This window comes from Leuciscus leuciscus (genome assembly GCF_965113295.1).
Source record: "Leuciscus leuciscus genome assembly, chromosome: 18".
NCBI classification, from domain to species: Eukaryota; Metazoa; Chordata; class Actinopteri; order Cypriniformes; family Leuciscidae; genus Leuciscus; species Leuciscus leuciscus.
This window is the reverse complement of record NC_138742.1, coordinates 18327609-18346288: the sequence shown is the minus strand read 5'-3', so window position 1 is coordinate 18346288 and position 18680 is coordinate 18327609. Positions and strand designations below refer to the sequence as shown.

General features: G+C 37.3%; 1 protein-coding gene across 4 annotated transcripts; it reads left to right on the top strand.

Moving 5' to 3' along the window:
- The first annotated feature begins 1361 nt into the window (after window positions 1-1361).
- Window positions 1362-17479, top strand: ccdc30 (coiled-coil domain containing 30). Of its 4 annotated transcripts, XM_082144337.1 has the most exons (30): window positions 1362-1423; window positions 1549-1635; window positions 1918-2061; window positions 3182-3361; window positions 3527-3647; window positions 4800-4990; window positions 5339-5407; window positions 5592-5666; window positions 6161-6314; window positions 7198-7269; window positions 7406-7521; window positions 7629-7703; window positions 7824-7888; window positions 7982-8174; window positions 8259-8348; window positions 8452-8577; window positions 8729-8866; window positions 8999-9177; window positions 9289-9511; window positions 9807-9929; window positions 10108-10278; window positions 10923-11132; window positions 11211-11368; window positions 12281-12446; window positions 12528-12649; window positions 13868-14009; window positions 14088-14224; window positions 14316-14433; window positions 14524-14588; window positions 15431-17479. In XM_082144337.1, the coding sequence occupies exons 3-30, from the start codon at window positions 2047-2049 to the stop codon at window positions 15642-15644; spliced, it is 3708 nt and encodes a 1235-aa protein (XP_082000463.1). In that variant the 5' UTR covers window positions 1362-1423; window positions 1549-1635; window positions 1918-2046; the 3' UTR covers window positions 15645-17479. The 4 variants fall into 4 exon arrangements, with proteins under 4 accessions (XP_082000463.1, XP_082000466.1, XP_082000465.1 ...); XM_082144340.1 differs by lacking the exon at window positions 5592-5666; XM_082144339.1 differs by lacking the exon at window positions 1549-1635 and having other exon boundaries at window positions 1370-1423.
- Window positions 17480-18680: the final 1201 nt, after the last annotated feature.

The following is an 18680-nucleotide window of genomic DNA, read 5'->3' as shown; positions in this document are numbered from 1 at the left end:
ATAGGTGTGTGTGTGTGTGTGTGTGTGTGTGTGTGTGTGTGTGTGTGTGTGTGTGTGTGTGTGTGTGTGTGTGTGTGTGTGTGTGTGTGTGTGTGTGTGTGCGTGCGTGTGTGCGTGTGTGCGCGCGTGTGTGCGTGTGTGTGTGTGTGTGTGTTTGTGTGTGTGTGTGTGTGTGTGTGTTATACTTGTGTAAAAACTGCTAATGTTTGTTTTAGTTTAAATGTAGAAGAATTAGTATAGGGAGTATTTTACTGCAGGCCACCCACATATAATTTAATAAATAAATATTTAATCAATTTGTCTCCAGTTCACTTATTTTAATTCACTGTGGAACTGCATTAAAGAAATCTGAGTTTCAAATATATGATTGATTTTAGAATAATAAAATTACACACACACACACACACACACACGGGTTGGGTTTTCATGTGGGGACTTTAGACATTTTGTCCCCACAACATAGCGTTTAGGACCACAAACAAACACACTAATGTTTACTTATCTATCTAAATGGGGGCATTCCATAGACGTAATGGTTTTTATACAGTACAAACTGTATATTTCTATGCCCCTGCACTAAACCTACCCCTAAACCTACCCATAACACAAAACTTTATGCATTTTTACATTTTTAAAAAGCCTTTAATTACTTTAGTTTTAGTTTTACAAACGAGGACGTCCCTAAAGGAAGGTTTTTGGAGATGTTGGTCACTTCTGGGTACAAATTTGTCCCCAAAATATAGATAAGTAGGTACACACACAAATACACACACACACACACACTCAATGTTTACAACAATATTTGCAGCTTGTAATATTTTTGTGGAAACTGTAATACACTACCATTCAGAAGTTTGTGGTAAATGAATTAAGATAATACTTTTATTTATCAAGGACTTATTAAATTGATCAAATACATGCTACTCTTTTGAACTTTCTATTCGTTTAAAGAATCCTGGGGAAAAAAACGATCATGTTTTCTACAAAATATTAGCAAAAACTGTTATAACATTGATATTAATAACAACCATTATTAATAACTTAGTACCAACGATAATCTAATAATTTAGCATCAAATCAGTATATCAGAATGATTTCTCAAGGATCATGTGACTGGAAACTGGAGTGATGATGCTAAAATATTCTTTTACAGTTCTTTTACATTGCAATTTCACAATATTACTGTTTCATGTACATAATGAATGAATTACTTTAAAAAATAAAATATGAATTGAATAGTTGAATAGTTCATTCATTCACGGTTGCTAATTGATTTATAGAGCAAACACCGCCATCTGCTGGGATAATGTGTAACGTCTCAACGCAGTCTTCTCTCCCCTCTCTGTCCATAATGGTTTAACCCGTTGCCTAGGCACTCGGTCCAAGCTATTGAGAGCAGCAGCTGCCTGCAACAAAACACTTGGTAGGCCTCATGAGATATTATGACACTACTGTTGCATCAATATTTGCAAACAGACAGGCTTCATTAACAGTGTCAAATCGATGTTGAAGGATTGCGACAATCTTAATTTGTTTTATTTTTAATAGCCGCCTGGAGGATATGAAAAGAGGCTCGTGCGTAATACCTGCGAACTAGCCCGCTAGCCAAAGTTAGCGAACTGGGACTCTGCTCGGGTTAGAAAACTTTTTATATTGCAGTAAAAACCCAAAGAAACGTTATTCCTGTCAAATATATCCTTGACTGCAGATATATTGTGAAAGTGAGAGAGAAATATTAGATGACTGATGATAGTGGATTTTGGATTAGGCAGAAGATCATGTTTAGTCATTTATTACATTAGTTTAAGTTATATAAAAGTTGTTGCTTAAAGCTGTATTGTGTTCATTTACAGGCATGCAAACGACGGTAACACGTTGAGTTATGTTTTATGCTTTTCTTTATTTTTTATAATGAAGTGATGATTAGGTCAGAGACTGCCATGGGCGGACGCAAATGCTGGAAACCACAATCTAAACTTTGTTCTCATAAACACTCTTGGCTAATTTGCAAGTGATGCTCGGACTCCAGCTAAGCTCTACTCGGCCATGGAAAAAAGAGAGGTATGGTGTCGTCGTTTTTGTACTTATAAATATGATAAACGTAGGAAAGGTTAGTAAATTGAGACCATTTGTAATATGCTTAAAATGGCCATTGACAGTACGACTGAATGGCAGTTAATGTTATTCATCACACACACAATATCTCCTCGTTGACGTTTGCTTAAATTGTTGCAAAAAGTTGCTTCCCCAAACTATTACTAATAATCTCAAGATATTTAGTGCATTATCACGTTTTCCTGATGTAATAAAAGTTCAGTGGTTCTCAACCTTTTTGTCTTGATATGTCTGGTACTTCCACTGTAATGACAAAGCTGTTTTCAAAGTTTTTTTATTCACAGAAATTACACAGTCAATCTAAAGTAATTATAAGGAAAATGATATATAATATTAAAATTGTTAAATTCTGTTATTTCAGTAGATTGAAGAACTGAGTCTTCTTCAGGTTCAATAATGAATTTAAATGACTGTGATTGTGGGATACAGTTTTAAAAATTATTTAATTTTATTTTATTTTATGGCAATTTCTCTGCAAATCCTACATATAAGAATTTCAACATATTTCAGTGCTTAATATAAATATAGATGTTCACTATGGAAATTTCCATGGCTTTATGATGTTATTAGTTTTCGTAACTTTTCCATGTCTAGAAATCTCACATTCAAAATGTCCTCATATATGCACCAAGGGAACCCCAGTTCTAAAAAAAATAAATAATAATTTTATAATAATAATATTAAAAATATGATGTCAGTTGTCATCTTGATTTTTAGCTGTTTTAGCTTATTTAAAAGCTTGCTTATTATTATTATTAAAGCTTATTTTAAATAATGTTGTTAAGCCATCTTGCAATCCCCTTTCCGGCCCCCTGGTTGAGAATGCACAGATAAAAACATGGATTAAATTGAATTTATTTTGACGCATTTGCAGCCCCTTTAGAAGTTTAGATGCCCCCCATTTAAAAACTGCTAATGAAACAGTTACAATCTAGAGAGATATTAGGCACCTTCTGAGACCGGCTTCACACCGAAAGAGTGTTTTAAGATGGTGTCGGGTAACCCAGGCCTCATTTACACTGTTCAAAGAAAAAAAAGAAGGCTCATTGTTTTGTTTCCTCTGAAGGAAAAGGTGCTGGACGAGATCACCCTGCGCTTGCACAGGGACGGTGTGTCCCCTGAGGCTTCAACAGAGGAGCGTGAGCGGCACCTGTGGCGTTTGCTCCAGAGCAGCGAGGGCAGCCTGACTGCCGCCACTGAAGACCTGCAGAGTTTGCGCACACAGCAGGCCAGCGAGATGAGAGAGGTGAGCCAGCAGATGGCAGGCCGGGCCTCCACCCCAAAGAATAGCTAATCATGGTCTCCTCATCAACATTGTAACATGATGACACTGTTTCCTGACCAAAACAAGCTCCTTCTGTAGCTAATGCCTTTGCTGTGCCAACTGGTTGTTTGATGGGGTTTTTTCAAGGTGGAAAATTACGTGGAGCATATTCGAAACATGCTGGAGGAGCGGGAATCTCTTACAGCGGAGTACGAACGTGACAACGAACAGCTCCGTGCTGAACTCGCTCTAATGAAACACCAACAGGGTGAGGGTTTTATATTGATTAAATCATTTGATCATACTTAAGATTGTGTTCGTAGTAAACAATGTGCCTTGAAGTTTTGTTCTTGCGTGTTTTTCGAATAGCATACTACTCATACTCATTTCTGCATTATTCATACTTTTCTGTATCCTTAGAATAGTTTTCTGTAGACTCTACATTTATCAAATGTGTACAGCATTCTGTGTAGAATACTGTATCCCACAATGCAGTGTGCTTGACTGGTCCTTCCATGGTCCAGAAGTAATATCAGCCACAAATTTCTTAACTCATTTGATCTGACAACCAAGAGTCAAGGTGTTTTTACCAGTGGCATTTACACGACACCGTTTTAAAAACAGAAAAATTGTTATGCAATTGTTTGGCCGTTCATTTACATGACAACGGCGTTTCAGGGGTTCAAGTTTTTGAAAACGGCATACTGGTTAAAATCGCATTCCAGGGGTTAGGGGTGCTACAAAGTGACATCGCCACCTACCGGCCGAATCCGTGTGAACAGGGTTCGTTTTGACAACGCGTCTTTACGCAAAAAAAAAAGTTTTTAGTATGTTGTTGTGTAAATCTACTCTTAGAATAATTTATTAATTATTATAGTATTTATTAATATTTTGATATTAATACAATTTTATATTAATAAATGTTTTAGAATTTTATTGTAATATTAGCTGTTATATTTTCAGTTTTCATTTTAGTTTAGTCATTTTATGTGCTTTTGTCATTTTATTAGTATAATATTTCCATTTAGCTTTAATTTATTCTTATTTCAGAGTTAGTTTTAGTCATTTTAGCATTTTCAAGCTAAACTTCTTTTATTTATTTAGATGCCAGAGCCACATTTTTAATTTTAATTTTAATTTTTTATTTTTTTATCTAATATTTATAGTTTATTATATTTTATTTGAGCTTTATTTCAATTAACAAAAATGATTAAGATTTACTGTTTTACTTTGTTTTAATTTGTAATAAACAGTAACAACACTGTGAATAATGTGTTTATTGCTATATTTAGTGCATATAGCACTATTAAGTAGTATGCTAGGATTCCATTCGCAACATAGCTCTTGCGTTCTGCTCAGTGCTCAACTTGAACCCACTTATAGTCCAGTTAGTGGTCCTTACGTACGTTGTGTTTGTCAGACTCCCAGTGTAAGGAGGTGGTGGAGATGCTGGAGCAGGAGGGTCTAGCGGACATCAGCCAGAGCAGTGCGAGTGAGCAAGTGGCCTATCTGCTGGTGGAGAGAGTCACTCTGCTGGAGAGACTAGAGGCTGCTGAAAGAAAGCTGGACACCCAGACCCTCACCGGCAACCTCAGAGAGGTGCATCTACAGGTATTATGAGAAATAAAGCCTAACTTCTGTAATAGTGTTCTTAAAAGTGTAGGTCAACAGGAAGCCCATTATGCAAAGGCTATATTTAATTGCCTTTCATATTTAAATATTATTTAACTGTGTGTATTTAGGATACAGAAAAGGCTTGAAGAGCACATATCAACATAAAATGTATACCTTGAATGAACTTTGGATGAAAGAATGCATAAAATGTGAATATTTATGCGGTAATAATGGCAATATACTGGATGTATCAAAAAATGTGGAGTCTGCTCTTGATAGTGACACCTCACTTGTGGCTTATTAGTTTTATGGCCATTTTAATATCTCCTCTTTTATGGAAATCAGGAGGAGCTGGATCATATCCGTCACGCATTGGAAGAGGAACTTAGACAGCAAAAGGAAAACATGAATGAGGTGAGAAGATCTCAGAGTGGCCCATAAGCGGGCAGCAATTTCAAAAGCAGTGTGCTAAAGTCATGGACTCAAAGAATGTCCAATATCAACAGTGTCTCATTTATATTTAAGTGTTTCATTGTCCATCTCTGTATGTTGTGCATCATAATTTCTCCTGATTCTTTGTCCTTCCCTAAATGGACAGGAATCATCAGTTCAAAGTCCTTGGAGGAAGTTCTTTGGTGCGCGCAAGGCGACACTAAGAGCACAGAACCTTCCTGTACGTTCCCGTACCTTTCATAACTTGATTGGACTCATATAAAAGGCATCACATGAAGGTTAAATCAAGAGAGGCGGAACCTTCCGTATTGTCCTTGAGAGGATGATCCACTTAAAGCAGATTAAGGCAGCTCCATGAAATAATGCATGCCTCGGTTGAACTCAAAGCAGAGAATAACAACATGCTGAGCCTAGCATGATAATATTAACACTTCTTATTTTCACTCTAGACCCTAACAGCACTATGGAGCGCTTTCTTTCAGGGTGGTTACTAACCAAAGGCTGTTTGTCCCAACGTTACTGTTGTCTCTGATGGTTATAAGGGAGAGAAGGCACATATTAAACTCCATTCACACTGGAACATGATCCACATTCAGCTTCACCTGTGTTCTGTGGCTCATGCATGTTAAAAAACGCATGGAGGCCGACATGCTTCTTGCTTGTCCACCCAGCGCAGCCAGGTTTATGTCTCACTGAAAGCTCTGTCCCCTGTAGGCCCACAGTGAAGAACTCTGCAAAGAACGCACAGAGCGGCAGAAGCTGGAGAGGGATCTGGAAGAGGCATCGAGTCGTCTTGCTATGGCACATAAAGAGATTCGCCACCTGACAGATGAACTAGATCTCGCTCGTAAGGTCCAAAACTTGTCTGGTATGTGAATAACAATTCAGATTTTGATATCAATAAGCTGATAATTATTTTCATATTATGGTAATATTAAAATGAATGCACATGCATAAATGAAAAATAAAATACAAAAAATTTAAATCAACCATTTTTAATGCTACAAGTGAATTTAGGCATCACAGCATTATAATGGACTGTAGGCAAAATGGAGATTTGCTAAAGATTACATTTAACCGTGTTGTTAAATTTTCAGTGTTTTGAAAGACTGATGCAGTATTATTTTAGTATCATTTATATACTATTAATATTAAAACATTTTGAATTAACTTTTATTTTTATTTCAGTTTTATTATTTTTTTCAGTTTTAATTAAATTAAATTAATTTTAGTAATTTTATTATGTGCTTTTGTCATTGCTAATATTTTTTCAAAATTATTATTTAGATTTAATTTATATTCATTTCAGTTTTAGTAATTTTAGCACTTCAACTTTAATTTACTTAATTTCAAAGGCCTTTGGAAAATGCCTCATTTTCAACTTTTAGTTTTTCATCAAATTTTTATAATTTCAATTTAAATTCAATTAAAGGCACTAGTCAGATGATGGTAAATGTAATTTAAATGTAAAAAAAAAAAAAGACCATGGGAGTAAACCAATTGAGTACGGAAAATTAAATATCCAAACTGATTAACTGATGATCACTTTAATATCAACTGATAATTTTTTAATGTATTGTGCATCCTTGCTTATTTGTTATGCAACTAAACTGACTTTTCACCCTGAACAACCTGGTAATGGTGGTGGTGACTTTTTCATGACCAAGCATCACTCATGCGGTCTTTAGAAAAAATCAGTTTCTCTAACTGTTTTGTCTTAATGCATAATGTAAACCAAATTTTCGTTTCAGTTCCTGACCTGCAGAAAACTGGGGAGGAAGTGGAGCAGTTAAAACAGGAAGTGGACAAGCTTAAACAGTGTGGTGAGATTTTGTCTGCAGCAACATATTGCGTCACACATTTGCAAGTCTATAAAGACACTTCAAAGAACTACAGCGTAGACAAATCATGGAAACATTACAAATAATGTCTTCTGGTTGTAAACTCTATGTTTTACAGATATGGTGGAGCTGCAGAAGGCCAAGGAACGCAATGAACGACTGGATGGGGAGATTCGTGCGCTGAGGGATAGAGTTCGCTCATTGGACACAGAGAGAAGGACTCTTCTTAACCTGGCAAGAATAATTGTTTTTAAAATTTTATCTTGGTGCCATGACATGTTAGACATTTGCAATATGCAAACACAGAAATGTTATATTTTGCAATGTCGGTTGTGCCACAGGTTGAACAGTCAAAGCTGCACTCGGCTCAAGGGATCAACGAGACATTAGAGCACAATAAGATATACTCTGCACAGGTAGATATACATTCTACTACAATCCTCTCTTGAAGGGGCTAGTTTGCATGTATTGCATGCCACAAGTAATTTAATATTTGTATAGTTTCCTCTCAGAGCTTACAGATGCTTTTTTGTCAGGGTGCTGGGAATAATGTTAATGCGGATTCATCAGTGGCTCCAGACGATGAGACACTCCACAAAAGGTGAAGCTTTGCCCTCCTTTATCTAACTTAAAGCTGTACATGTCATTGCTTCCACACTTTAAAGATGCTGATATGGCAGTTGTATTTTGGCAGGTGTCGGAGAGAGTCTGAAGATAAGGACAGCCGCCTGCGAGAGCTGGAGAGGAGGTTGCAGAAGCAGCAGCGGGAACACGAGGAGTTGGTGGAGCGGAACGAGGAGCTGGAGGCACTGCTGGGGGAAGCGCAGAACGCAGCGAAAGACGAGCGAGAGCATCACGAGTGTGAGATAGAGGGGTTACAGAGAAAGGTAATTTTTTAACCGTGAGGTAATAGTGCTGAATTTGATAAATAATCACCTGAATTTTTAGGATGACTCTGAGTTTGGTTCTAGATTAAAAGTATTGAGGAAGAACTGAGTAAGAGGGATATCAAGAAACTTGAGAAGAAAGATGAAGATCAGGTTCGAGGAACTGACTCTGAGGTAAAGGTCGAAGGCCTGTTTACACCAAGGAGAATAGCAACCTCTTAAAAATCACTTGCACCCTCTGATTATGGTAGAATATCTTTAATCTTTTAATCCAAAGCTTAGTGAGAGCATTCAAGAAAGAATAAAGTTCCTCGAGGGTCGTCTTGCTGAAGAAAAAGGTTGGAGGAAACAGCTGGAGGTGGATCTATCTGTATCCAAGGCTGCGCTCAAAAAGGAAAAAGAGGTAATATCATTGTCACACATGACTCGTTATAAAATATACAGTTTATAGTCCTGGAAAGCCCATTTTTCATATTGCACTATGCATTTGTTTAGAATAATAAAATAATGTTAACTGAAACCATGAACTGCACATAAATGCTACATGTGGACAGGTCATGCAAAAAGACCATGAAGAGCTGAAGAGATTACGTGTGGAGGTCCAGAGACTAGAGGTAGAATGTCGACAAGGGAAGACACTCAACAAGAACCTCACCCAGATTAAAGGAGAAAAGGGAATTTTGGAAGAAAAGGTAATAAAAAAATAAAGGTCATTCAATTATACGTTTAAATCACAAAGAAGGCAATCCATTTATTGTTGGGATGCTGTGATATTCTTTCTGTAGCTTGCAAATTCTCACTGAGGCTATGTTTGTACTCTGCAGGTGGCCCAGTTGGAGCGTGCTCAGACGCGACTCCAGGACAACCTGACACATCAGACAGAGAACAGCCGGGCTGAAGAGGACCTGAGAGACAGCAGGGGACAGGTGGTAGAGCTTAAGTCCATGGTGGACAAACTGAGAACAGAACTGACTCGACTAGAGAAGGAGCACAACACTCTAAGGTAAGGCTCTCACAGAAACTACAGATCAACTCTGTATGACATTAAAATGATAAATAATTAGCTCCTGGACTCAGTTGAAAGCATGTGGTAAGATGCGCTTTGCCTGTTTAGGGATGAGCTGATGGAGAAACGTGGACAGGTGATGCAGCTACAGAGAGAGCTCAGCGAGAAAGCCCACGAGAGGCTTCAGACTGACGGGGAGAAAGAGAGACTCAGTCTGGAGCTCCTGCATGTGAGACAGCAGCTCCAGTATACCAGAGAGCAGACACCCAGAGCATCACTGGAGCAGACGGCCAACCACAGGCCTTCTGCACAGGATGAGGGGGTTTGTCAGGTAAGGCCTGTTTCACACTGGATGCGTAAGGGCCCATATTAACAGATTAGAGCATTCACACTGCACACCGAGGCGGTGTGTCTATTTTTGCTGCGCCACTCACTCTAAATTAAAGCCACAGTTCATTGTTCTTGGTCAAAATTCATCTGGGTTAACAAGAAGAATAACACATTTCACCATAAAATCATATAAGTGAAGTGTGTGTTTCACATAGTCACCTTATGACTTTCAGCACTGTGACAATGTTTTTTTTATAAAATTGACATTTTATAAAAAACACATGCTGCTCCTCTAGCTGGCCTGTGTGAAGTCAGAGATGAGTAAGCTACACTCCACCCTGGAGGAGGAGAGACAGCTGGCTGGCCAACACCAGCTGGCCCTGCAGGCCCAGATCAGTGAAGCTCAGGCCCGGGCTAAGGTCAGTCCTGCTCTCCAATCTTTACACACCCACACGAACATGTTCACATTCATTTTTATTTTCATTTATGCACAAAACATTTGTATAACCTGCTTAATTGTATAATAACAATATTGTTTTTTTGTTTTTTTTCCCCTGTTTGCTATGCATAATGTGGCCATTATGTTGTTGTGCACAGGCTCAGGACTCACTCCTAAAACAGAAGGGAGAGGAGAACAAACAGCTGAGACAAGACCTACAGAGAACTCAGCACCTCTTCACCTCTGCTGAGCGAGAGCTACGCTATGAGAGAGAGAAAAATCTGGACCTTAAGAGACACAATGCACTCTTAGATCAGGAGAAGATCAAGGTAAAAAAAAAATTTATGTAAGTTATTGCATTAGATTAGATAACAACATATGAACCAAGTGGCATTTGTTTTAAATAAATATAGTGGATGACATTTACTTTGATATTTATTTACATAATGCATAAGGAAATGCATGAAGTGTGGCGTAAGAGTCCAAATACTTTTTTGGGGTCAGTAAGATTTTTTTTTATGTTTTTGAAAGAAGTCTCTTATGCTTAAAATAACTTTTATATTGAATATATTTTAACTCCAATCTTCTGTCACATTACCATTTAGAAATCATTCTAATATGCTGATTTGCTGCTCAAGAAACATTTCTTATTATCAATATTGAAAACAGTTGTGCTGCTTAATATTTTTGTAGAAACCATGATACATTTTTCAGCATTCTTTGATGAATAGAAAGTTCAAAGTAACAGCATTTATTTGAAATAGAAATCTATATGTATTATTAGAAATGTCTTTACTGTCACTTTTGATCAATTTCATCTTAATGTTATTGAATTTTTTTTAGAAAGTAGGCCTAATTTTAATTTCAAATTTGTTAGGTTTTAAATTATGTCGAACACGGGCTATCCCTAGTTAGATTTACACAGGACTATTGTTAATGCTCAGAAACCTTATGTTTCCGCTCTGTTCTTTAGCTGTGTGCGGAGCTGAAGCAGGCCCTGGCCAAAGTAGCCCAGCAGGAGGGCAGCACAGCGGGACAGGTGGCAGAGCTGGAGAGACTCCAGCAGAGAGCCAGAGATCTGGAGCTGGAGATGGCCAGAAGCGCTCAGAACCGACAGACTAACAGAAGCTTGATGGAGGAGCTCAATTCAGAGAGGGCACGTGTGATTGCTGCTGACAAGAAGGTGTGTGTTCAGTGCAGGCTGAAATTCTCTTGTTCAGTAGTATAACAGTTATGAAGAATGTCTTCAACATCTCTGCAGGTCGTAGATCTGCAGCAGCAACTGAAGAACGCTCTGCACCAGATACGCCTGGAAGAGGCCAGAGCAGGAGAGACCAGCAAACTAGAAAGAGACACCAGAGACATGTCTGATAACCTGTCTGCTCTCAGAGCCCAACTGCAAGAGGATCAACTACAGAGGTCAGACGGGTCACTGCGCCACAAGCCAATATTAGTGGGCGACCGATAAATATATCACTTTTATTTTTCAGATTGCAACGCCAGAGCGCAGATGCAGAAGAAAGTAAAACAACAAATATGATATATTGTAAAAGTATAAAGTATTATAGCGTTGGCCTTTCTAGTATTAGTAATAAACAAGAGAAACACTGTGTGCAACATTACAGTCAGAAGGCAAATCCCCATCATTTACCATGGATTTATTGTAGTAACACTAACTGCACCATGGTATTGTGGCAGAAATGTGGGATATTTATATCGAATTTAACTATATTATTAATGCATTTGCTAAATGCTAAATGTATTTAGGTTACATTTTTTTATACAAATACCATAGAAACAATTTACCATGGTAGTTAGATGCCATATTTGTGGTTTTTACTATGGTTATCATGATCTAAATGTATTTTACTATGGAAGACCAATGGTTCATTTTAATAAAACGCGAACAGTCAAAATATTTTAATTTTACCATATAAAAATAAGGGTGTTACAATTTTTACAGATATTACTATTTTTTAAAGCTACTGCCAAATGTTTGTCATGTTCTGACAATAAAGAGTAGTTTAAAACCACAATTAACGGTTTCTACAACTTTCACTTAGGAGCAAAAATCTGCCTTTAAACTAAAGAAATAAATATGTGACATTTAGCATAATAATTATCGATATCGACTGATATGAAAAAAATTATCATGATAATTTTTTTTGCCCATATCGCCCAGCCCTAACAATAAGTATATTGTACCTAATAATTTTTTTATGCAAGTGCATGGTAAGTCACTTAATATAAAGAGTGACCATTGCAGCAATTGTTGCATGTGTTACTTACTATATAGTGGACTTTACAATTACTTTCTGTGTTTTCTGAAAGGAAATTACTTGAGCAGAAAGACGAGGAACTCCAGCAGCAGGTGCGCTCACTGCGGGTGAAGGAGGCGACTATGACACGCACCAACTTGGAGATGTCACACCGCACACAGGAGCTGGAGACGCGGCTGCAAGTGCTGGAGAGCGAACTTAACACAGCTAGAGAAGAGGTTTGTGAGTTGAAACTATCATACTAATTGCTGAAATGATACACTAGTGGAGCTGACCATGAATACCAATGTGTCCTGCAGCAGAGAGGCGGTCAGAAGAGCTGCCACAGGCTGGAAGAACAGCTTCTGTCCACCCAACATGAGTCTGAGAGACTGCAAGAGGAACTGAAGCTGGTTGTTCAGCAGCTTGACACTCACATTAGGTATCATTATTCACTGGGTGGACATTATACTCTTAAGGCTTGAATACAAGACTTTTGCTAAATTTTTGGCCTGATTTGCAGTCTGAATGAGTCGATGCTAGTTGCCAAAAGTCTTGTAGATTTTAGGCAGTTGGAGTTCACAGATTTCATAGATATATCATTAGCAAAGTTCAGGAGGAAGCATGTTCAGATAATCTACCCAATCAGCACAAGAGGAGGCCTATATCCGATTGTTAAGTCTGACGTCACACGTCACGTTTAGCCTTTTCCGGGTCCAAGCGCTCCTCTCGTCCAGAAATAACAATGGTGGAACCTGTAAATTTATTTACGATCACGTCCTTCTTAGTGAGGCACCCTTGGCGGTTTAAATTCCTTTAACACCAACAGAGTGGTTAGTGTAGCTCATCACTCAGGTGGCATATTTAAGGGTAGAGTCCAGGCATCAATGAAAAAGAAGATTTACGAGGTTGAAGTGAGTTAGCTCGGGACATGGGACACAGCACTGCGGCATTGTAAAAACACTCAATAATAACCAAAACACTAGCGAAAGCGGTAGGTAGGTAGAGAGGACCTGGACTTTGGACCCGGAAAGAGTATTATCGGAGAGTGGTTACGTCACGACTTAACAACCGAATAGCCAACTTACCTCTGTCCCATGACAGTTTTCCAGCATCCCTCCTACACCCCAGCTCCTCACTCTCAATTGTTCCTATCCCAGCCAGGGATACGGGGGGAGTAATCTGTTTTCGGGCCAAATTCTGAGTTTGGAGCCCTCTTCTCGGACAGCACGCCAAATATGCATTATATCTGGTTATATGTTAATGTGAACTCATGAAAATCGTGTAGTGTAGGATGGACAGGTTTTTTTTAAGCTTCAGACTTTGATTCCATCCAGTTGGAGGATTTCAAACAGGTTTGATATTTTGAGCCAATATTTGAACATATTGTTTCCATTTGACACGTCTCCTTGCAATAAGGCACGTTTTTGCATGTGTTCGTGTTCAGAACGACTTGAAAGTCTGGCAGTGTGTGAACCTCAGTCGTTTAGTGTATGATGCCCAGTTTTGCCCAGTTTAAAAAGTCAGCAAGTGTATGATGCCTAGTGTTTAAAATTGGTTCAGATTTTTTAAGTATTGTAGTGTATTGCAGCCTTTACCCTTACAGCAAATAAACACATGCAATGTGTTAATATGAAATCATGAAACTCGTGTCCTGCAGGAGACACAACGAGAAACAGTCTCAACACAAAACCAAGTTGCGCAGAGCTAAACAAATCTTCATGAAGACAGTCGCCCAACATGAGCTCAGGATCCAGCAGCTGGAAAATGATCTGGCTCTTGCGACAAGTCTCTCAGAGAAAGTGAGTGTTTTCAGACCCGACCTTCAACACTATATACTTAACATGTACTTCACCTTGAGTGTGTTCCACTATGAGCAGGAGAAGGACTGGATTAGGACTGTGACTGAAGAAAACGACCAGCTCCTCCTGGAGAGACGAGAACTTCTGCAGCGAATAAGTGAAGCTGAGGAGATGGGAAACAATGGACTGAGAACTGCCACTACCATCCAGCAGAGGTAAACATCTCATTACCCTGTACATCTACATCTGACAGGAAAGCACTATTAGGAAACATACTAACTGTCTCTTTGCCCTGTCTTCTCTTAGAGTTAAATTTCTGGAGATGGAGAATAAAGAGCTGCAAGAAAAAACTCTAACATTGGCCAATCAGATAGGAATTTTAGATCGTGCATTGAGAAACCTTCAGTCGATGTGTACTGTTGAGGTGTACTGCAATTGTTCTTTTTATTATAATTTAAATAAGCATTTCAAATTTGAATTGCACTGATGCTTTTATTTTGTGTTTTTGTCTTAGGAGGTCAAGAAAATGTTTCCCTCTGGAGCTCATCATGATAGCCTGTTGCGGACATCAACTCCAAGGTATAATTCAGAACTTTTCTAAGTCTTCCAACCTACTCAATATTTCTGTTCCCAAATATAGTAAAAAAAATATAAAAAAATACATGGCACACAAAATACGGTGTGATATAATCTATTTCAATAACTCTAAATACATTTTTATCAATATTTTTCTGTTACTAATTTAAAGTTTAATATCCAATATACAGTTCCATTTTAATGTATGCGGTTAGATTATTATAATTTTTTTTTTCTTTTATTCAGGAGAGATGCATTAAATAGTAGACTTTTACATTGTTAAACAAATATTTTTCAAATAAATACTTACATTTTTTATTTTTATTTCTATTCATCAAAGAATCCTGATAAAAATGTCATCACTGTTTCCACATAAATATTAAGCAGCACAACTTTTTTCAACATTAGTAATAAGAAATGTTTCGACCAAATCAGCATATTAGAATGATTTCTGAAGGATCATGTGACTCTGAAGACTGGAGTAATGATGCTGAAAATTCAGCTTTACCATCACAGGATTAAATTACATTTTAAATATATTAACATAGATTATTTTTTTAAATTGTCTAAATTGTAATACTATTTCACAATATTACTGTATTTCTGATCAAATAAATGCAGCCTTGGTGAGCTTAAAAGACTTCTTTTAAAAAACATAAAGAAAATCTTGCTGGCCCCAATTTTATAAAGGTAGTATATATCTTTACTATACTTACTATACTATACTTTCTATACTTGTCTCATCTGCCATTTAGATTTATTTTTCTGCTGCAGATCAGCATGGAATTATTTTACTGTGTCAGTGAACAAATGGTCACGTCTTACATTGCAACATCTTGCTCTAGTCCACAGCCTGGGCTCTGTGACTCATGGGGAATATTGGATGCCATTCGCAGAGTCAAAGTGGGTGAGTCTGGAGTGAAGAACCTAGAGATCTCCTCGTCTGTGCCCGTTTCACAGTCCACTGAGATAGGCTACCTGAACCTGACCTCACCTGTGGCTCCCAACAGCAGGTTAGAGCAGGAAGAGAGTCTCAGTGCCACAAGCGATGAGGCCTGAGGGAGTAACAAAGACTTTGAAATGCCATTACAGAGTTTGCCAAGTCACTGGATCAGTCAAGGTTTAAAAATAAGCGACTGTAGAAGGGTAAAACGTTGTTTAGATGGGTAAAACATAGACAACTTGCTCAAGAAATAGTTTCTGTGGCACCACGACTGTGTCATATTTAAAGTCTTCAGTTCATTTCCTTATACTTCAATTGTTTTTTAAAGCGAGTGTGAAGAGATGTATTACTGCTCTGGCTCATTTCACCTGCGTTGCATTGCCTTGCCTTTGTGGCTCACATAGAGTCAGACTAGAATGCATGAGATTTTATATCATTCACAAACATGATACTTCATTGGATGCTATGGTCAATAGCCTTGTCACATCTGTAAGATGCCATATGTATTTTTTTATACATTTATCCTATAATGGTACAACGGTGGAAAAGCACTTAAAGCACTATTAATTTTTGTTCAGATGGTACAATCTACAGGTCTTTACAACTGAAATGCACTATTGCCTTTGGATAAGCAGTAAGTATTTGAGATCAAGTTAAAATCAAGTGTTTGCATGTGGCAGCAGAACTTTTCTCATATTCTGTGCTGATTTTACGTCAAAACCTGGTAAAATGTTACATGGAGCTGAGAGTACTACACTCCTTTAAAGCTAAAAGCTTGTACACTACCATTTAAAAGTTTTAGGGTCAGTGAGATGTTTTTTATTATTATAATTTGAAAGAAATATATACTTTTATTCAGCAAGGATGCATTACATTTATCAAAAGAGAAAGTCAACTTTTACATTGTTTCAAAATATTTCTATTTCAAATAAATGTTTTCTATTCATCAAAGAACCCTGATGAAAACATATCACGGTTTCCACATTAAAAAAAAAGTGTTGAAAGTTGTGCTGCTCAATGTTTCCACCAAATCAGCATATTAGAATGATTTCTAAAGGATCATGTGACACTGAAGACTGGAGTAATGATGCTGAAAATTCAGCTTGCCATCGCAGAAATAAATTACATTTAAAAATATATTTACTATAAAAAAGAATTATTTTATATAGTTCACAATATTGCTGTTTTTTTATCAAATAAATGCAGCCTTAATGAGCATAAGAGACTTCTTTCAGAAACATAAGTCATACTAACCCCATTCTTTTGAATGGTAGTGTATCTGTGTTTAGTTCAGTGTAAAGACGAACGCTGTAAAGACTTTTTCTCTATATCGATAGTTGATCATCAATGTGTTGTTACTTTTACATGTCCACTATTTATTTCAGTTAGAGGGCAAAAACTACAGCCATGAAATGTCAAAATATTTATTTAGACATTATGTGTAGAGTATATGCTTTAAGTACTAATATAAGCAGTGCGGTTGTGATTTAATTTATGCTGGAGAAAGGTTGGTTTGCTGGTATTATGTCCCTCTGACAAAAGGATTTGGCTACTGACAAGAAAACAGACCTGGTAGCATTAGCAACCTTACGGTATTGTTGTTTACTAATGGAATGGGTTGAAATGGGAGTTTTTTAAATATTATTTTATTTTGCATTCCCTTTGTGTTTTGTATATAGTCCTCAGAGACTGAAATGACCTGTGATCTGGGAGCAAAATCTGACAGATGAGAAATTGTATCACTTTGAACTGTGGCAAAGGGATCAAGATCCTGCAGTTGTGCCTGTACATTATAAGAGCATCGCACATTGTGTCCTGCTGCTATACGATATTTGGATGCAAATTTCACAAAATATTCATAGGGCTCATGTCATTTAAATTGCGACAGACATCAGTGTACATGGTACACAATGACAAAGCATGTATTTTCTTAATAAACTTATTTTCATGATGCCTGTTTGATTGGTTACGTCAATCTGAGATCAAATTATTACTTCATACTACTATTAGCAAACAACACAGTCTTTTACTGAACTTATTGTTCTCAAAGCAACACCCAAATTAAATTATTGGCAACATGATCAGTGTTGGGGTAACACATTACAAGTAACTCAAGTTACGTAATCAGATTACTTTTCCAAGTAACTAGTCAAGGAACGCATTTTACCAAAATGTCTGACCCCTTCAACCATACGAATAAGCAAAAATGGCTTTAGTTAAACATCACATTTGTTTTTTATTGCTGAAGTGTTGAACTTTCTTCTTCTGTGAGCGAAATTCTTCTGCGAAAGGTCTGTTTGAGCTCCGCCATCTACCTACTGTACAGATGTGATTTTGCATTTTCTTCAGCCTGAAGCTTATTAGTTTCACTTTCGCTGTGAAAAGCCCTTTACATTTGCCAAAAATAGAACTTTTGTATGTTTTGTTATTAAAAAATAAACGAGCAAGCCCAGCCCAGGGGCCTGTACCATGAAGGTAGCTGAACAAACTCGAGGTTACAGGATTAGTTTTGAGTTGACAAAACCAAACCGATGCAATCAGGCTTTATTGGTACCATGATGCAGCTCATCAACTTTCTCTGTCAACTCAGGCTTTGATCCTTAAGCTATGATTACTCCACGCGCGCGTGCACATAAAAGAGTGACGTCGACACTGAACAACCAATCGCGGGTAGAGCGAGAGCGATATATTTTTCCGCGGAGGAGCAAGAGATAATCATTCAGAATTACGATTAATTTAAATATGTATTTCAAGCTCGAAACAATACAGTCTCTGCTGCCAAAGCAAGAGAAGACTGTTGGAGAAAGATTGCTGATTGTTAATGTGTAAGTTAAACAAATACGTTCTATATTTATGTAAAATTATGTATTACATAAATACACATACAATAAGTATGTATAGCCTATATTATGTGTAATATAGCCTATAGCCTATTTTTATAATATATAAAAAATGTGCATGTATGTAGGCTACTAAGAAAGATTATATTATTCATTGTTCATATTCAATATTCATTGATTTTTGATGCAACCCCAACTCCAAATGTTCTTGTCAGCAGATAAAGACAAAATATAAAAATATAATTTAAAGTGGTGAGTATTTACCACAACCTTTTTACTTTTGTGAACATTTTATCACAAACACTTGTTTGC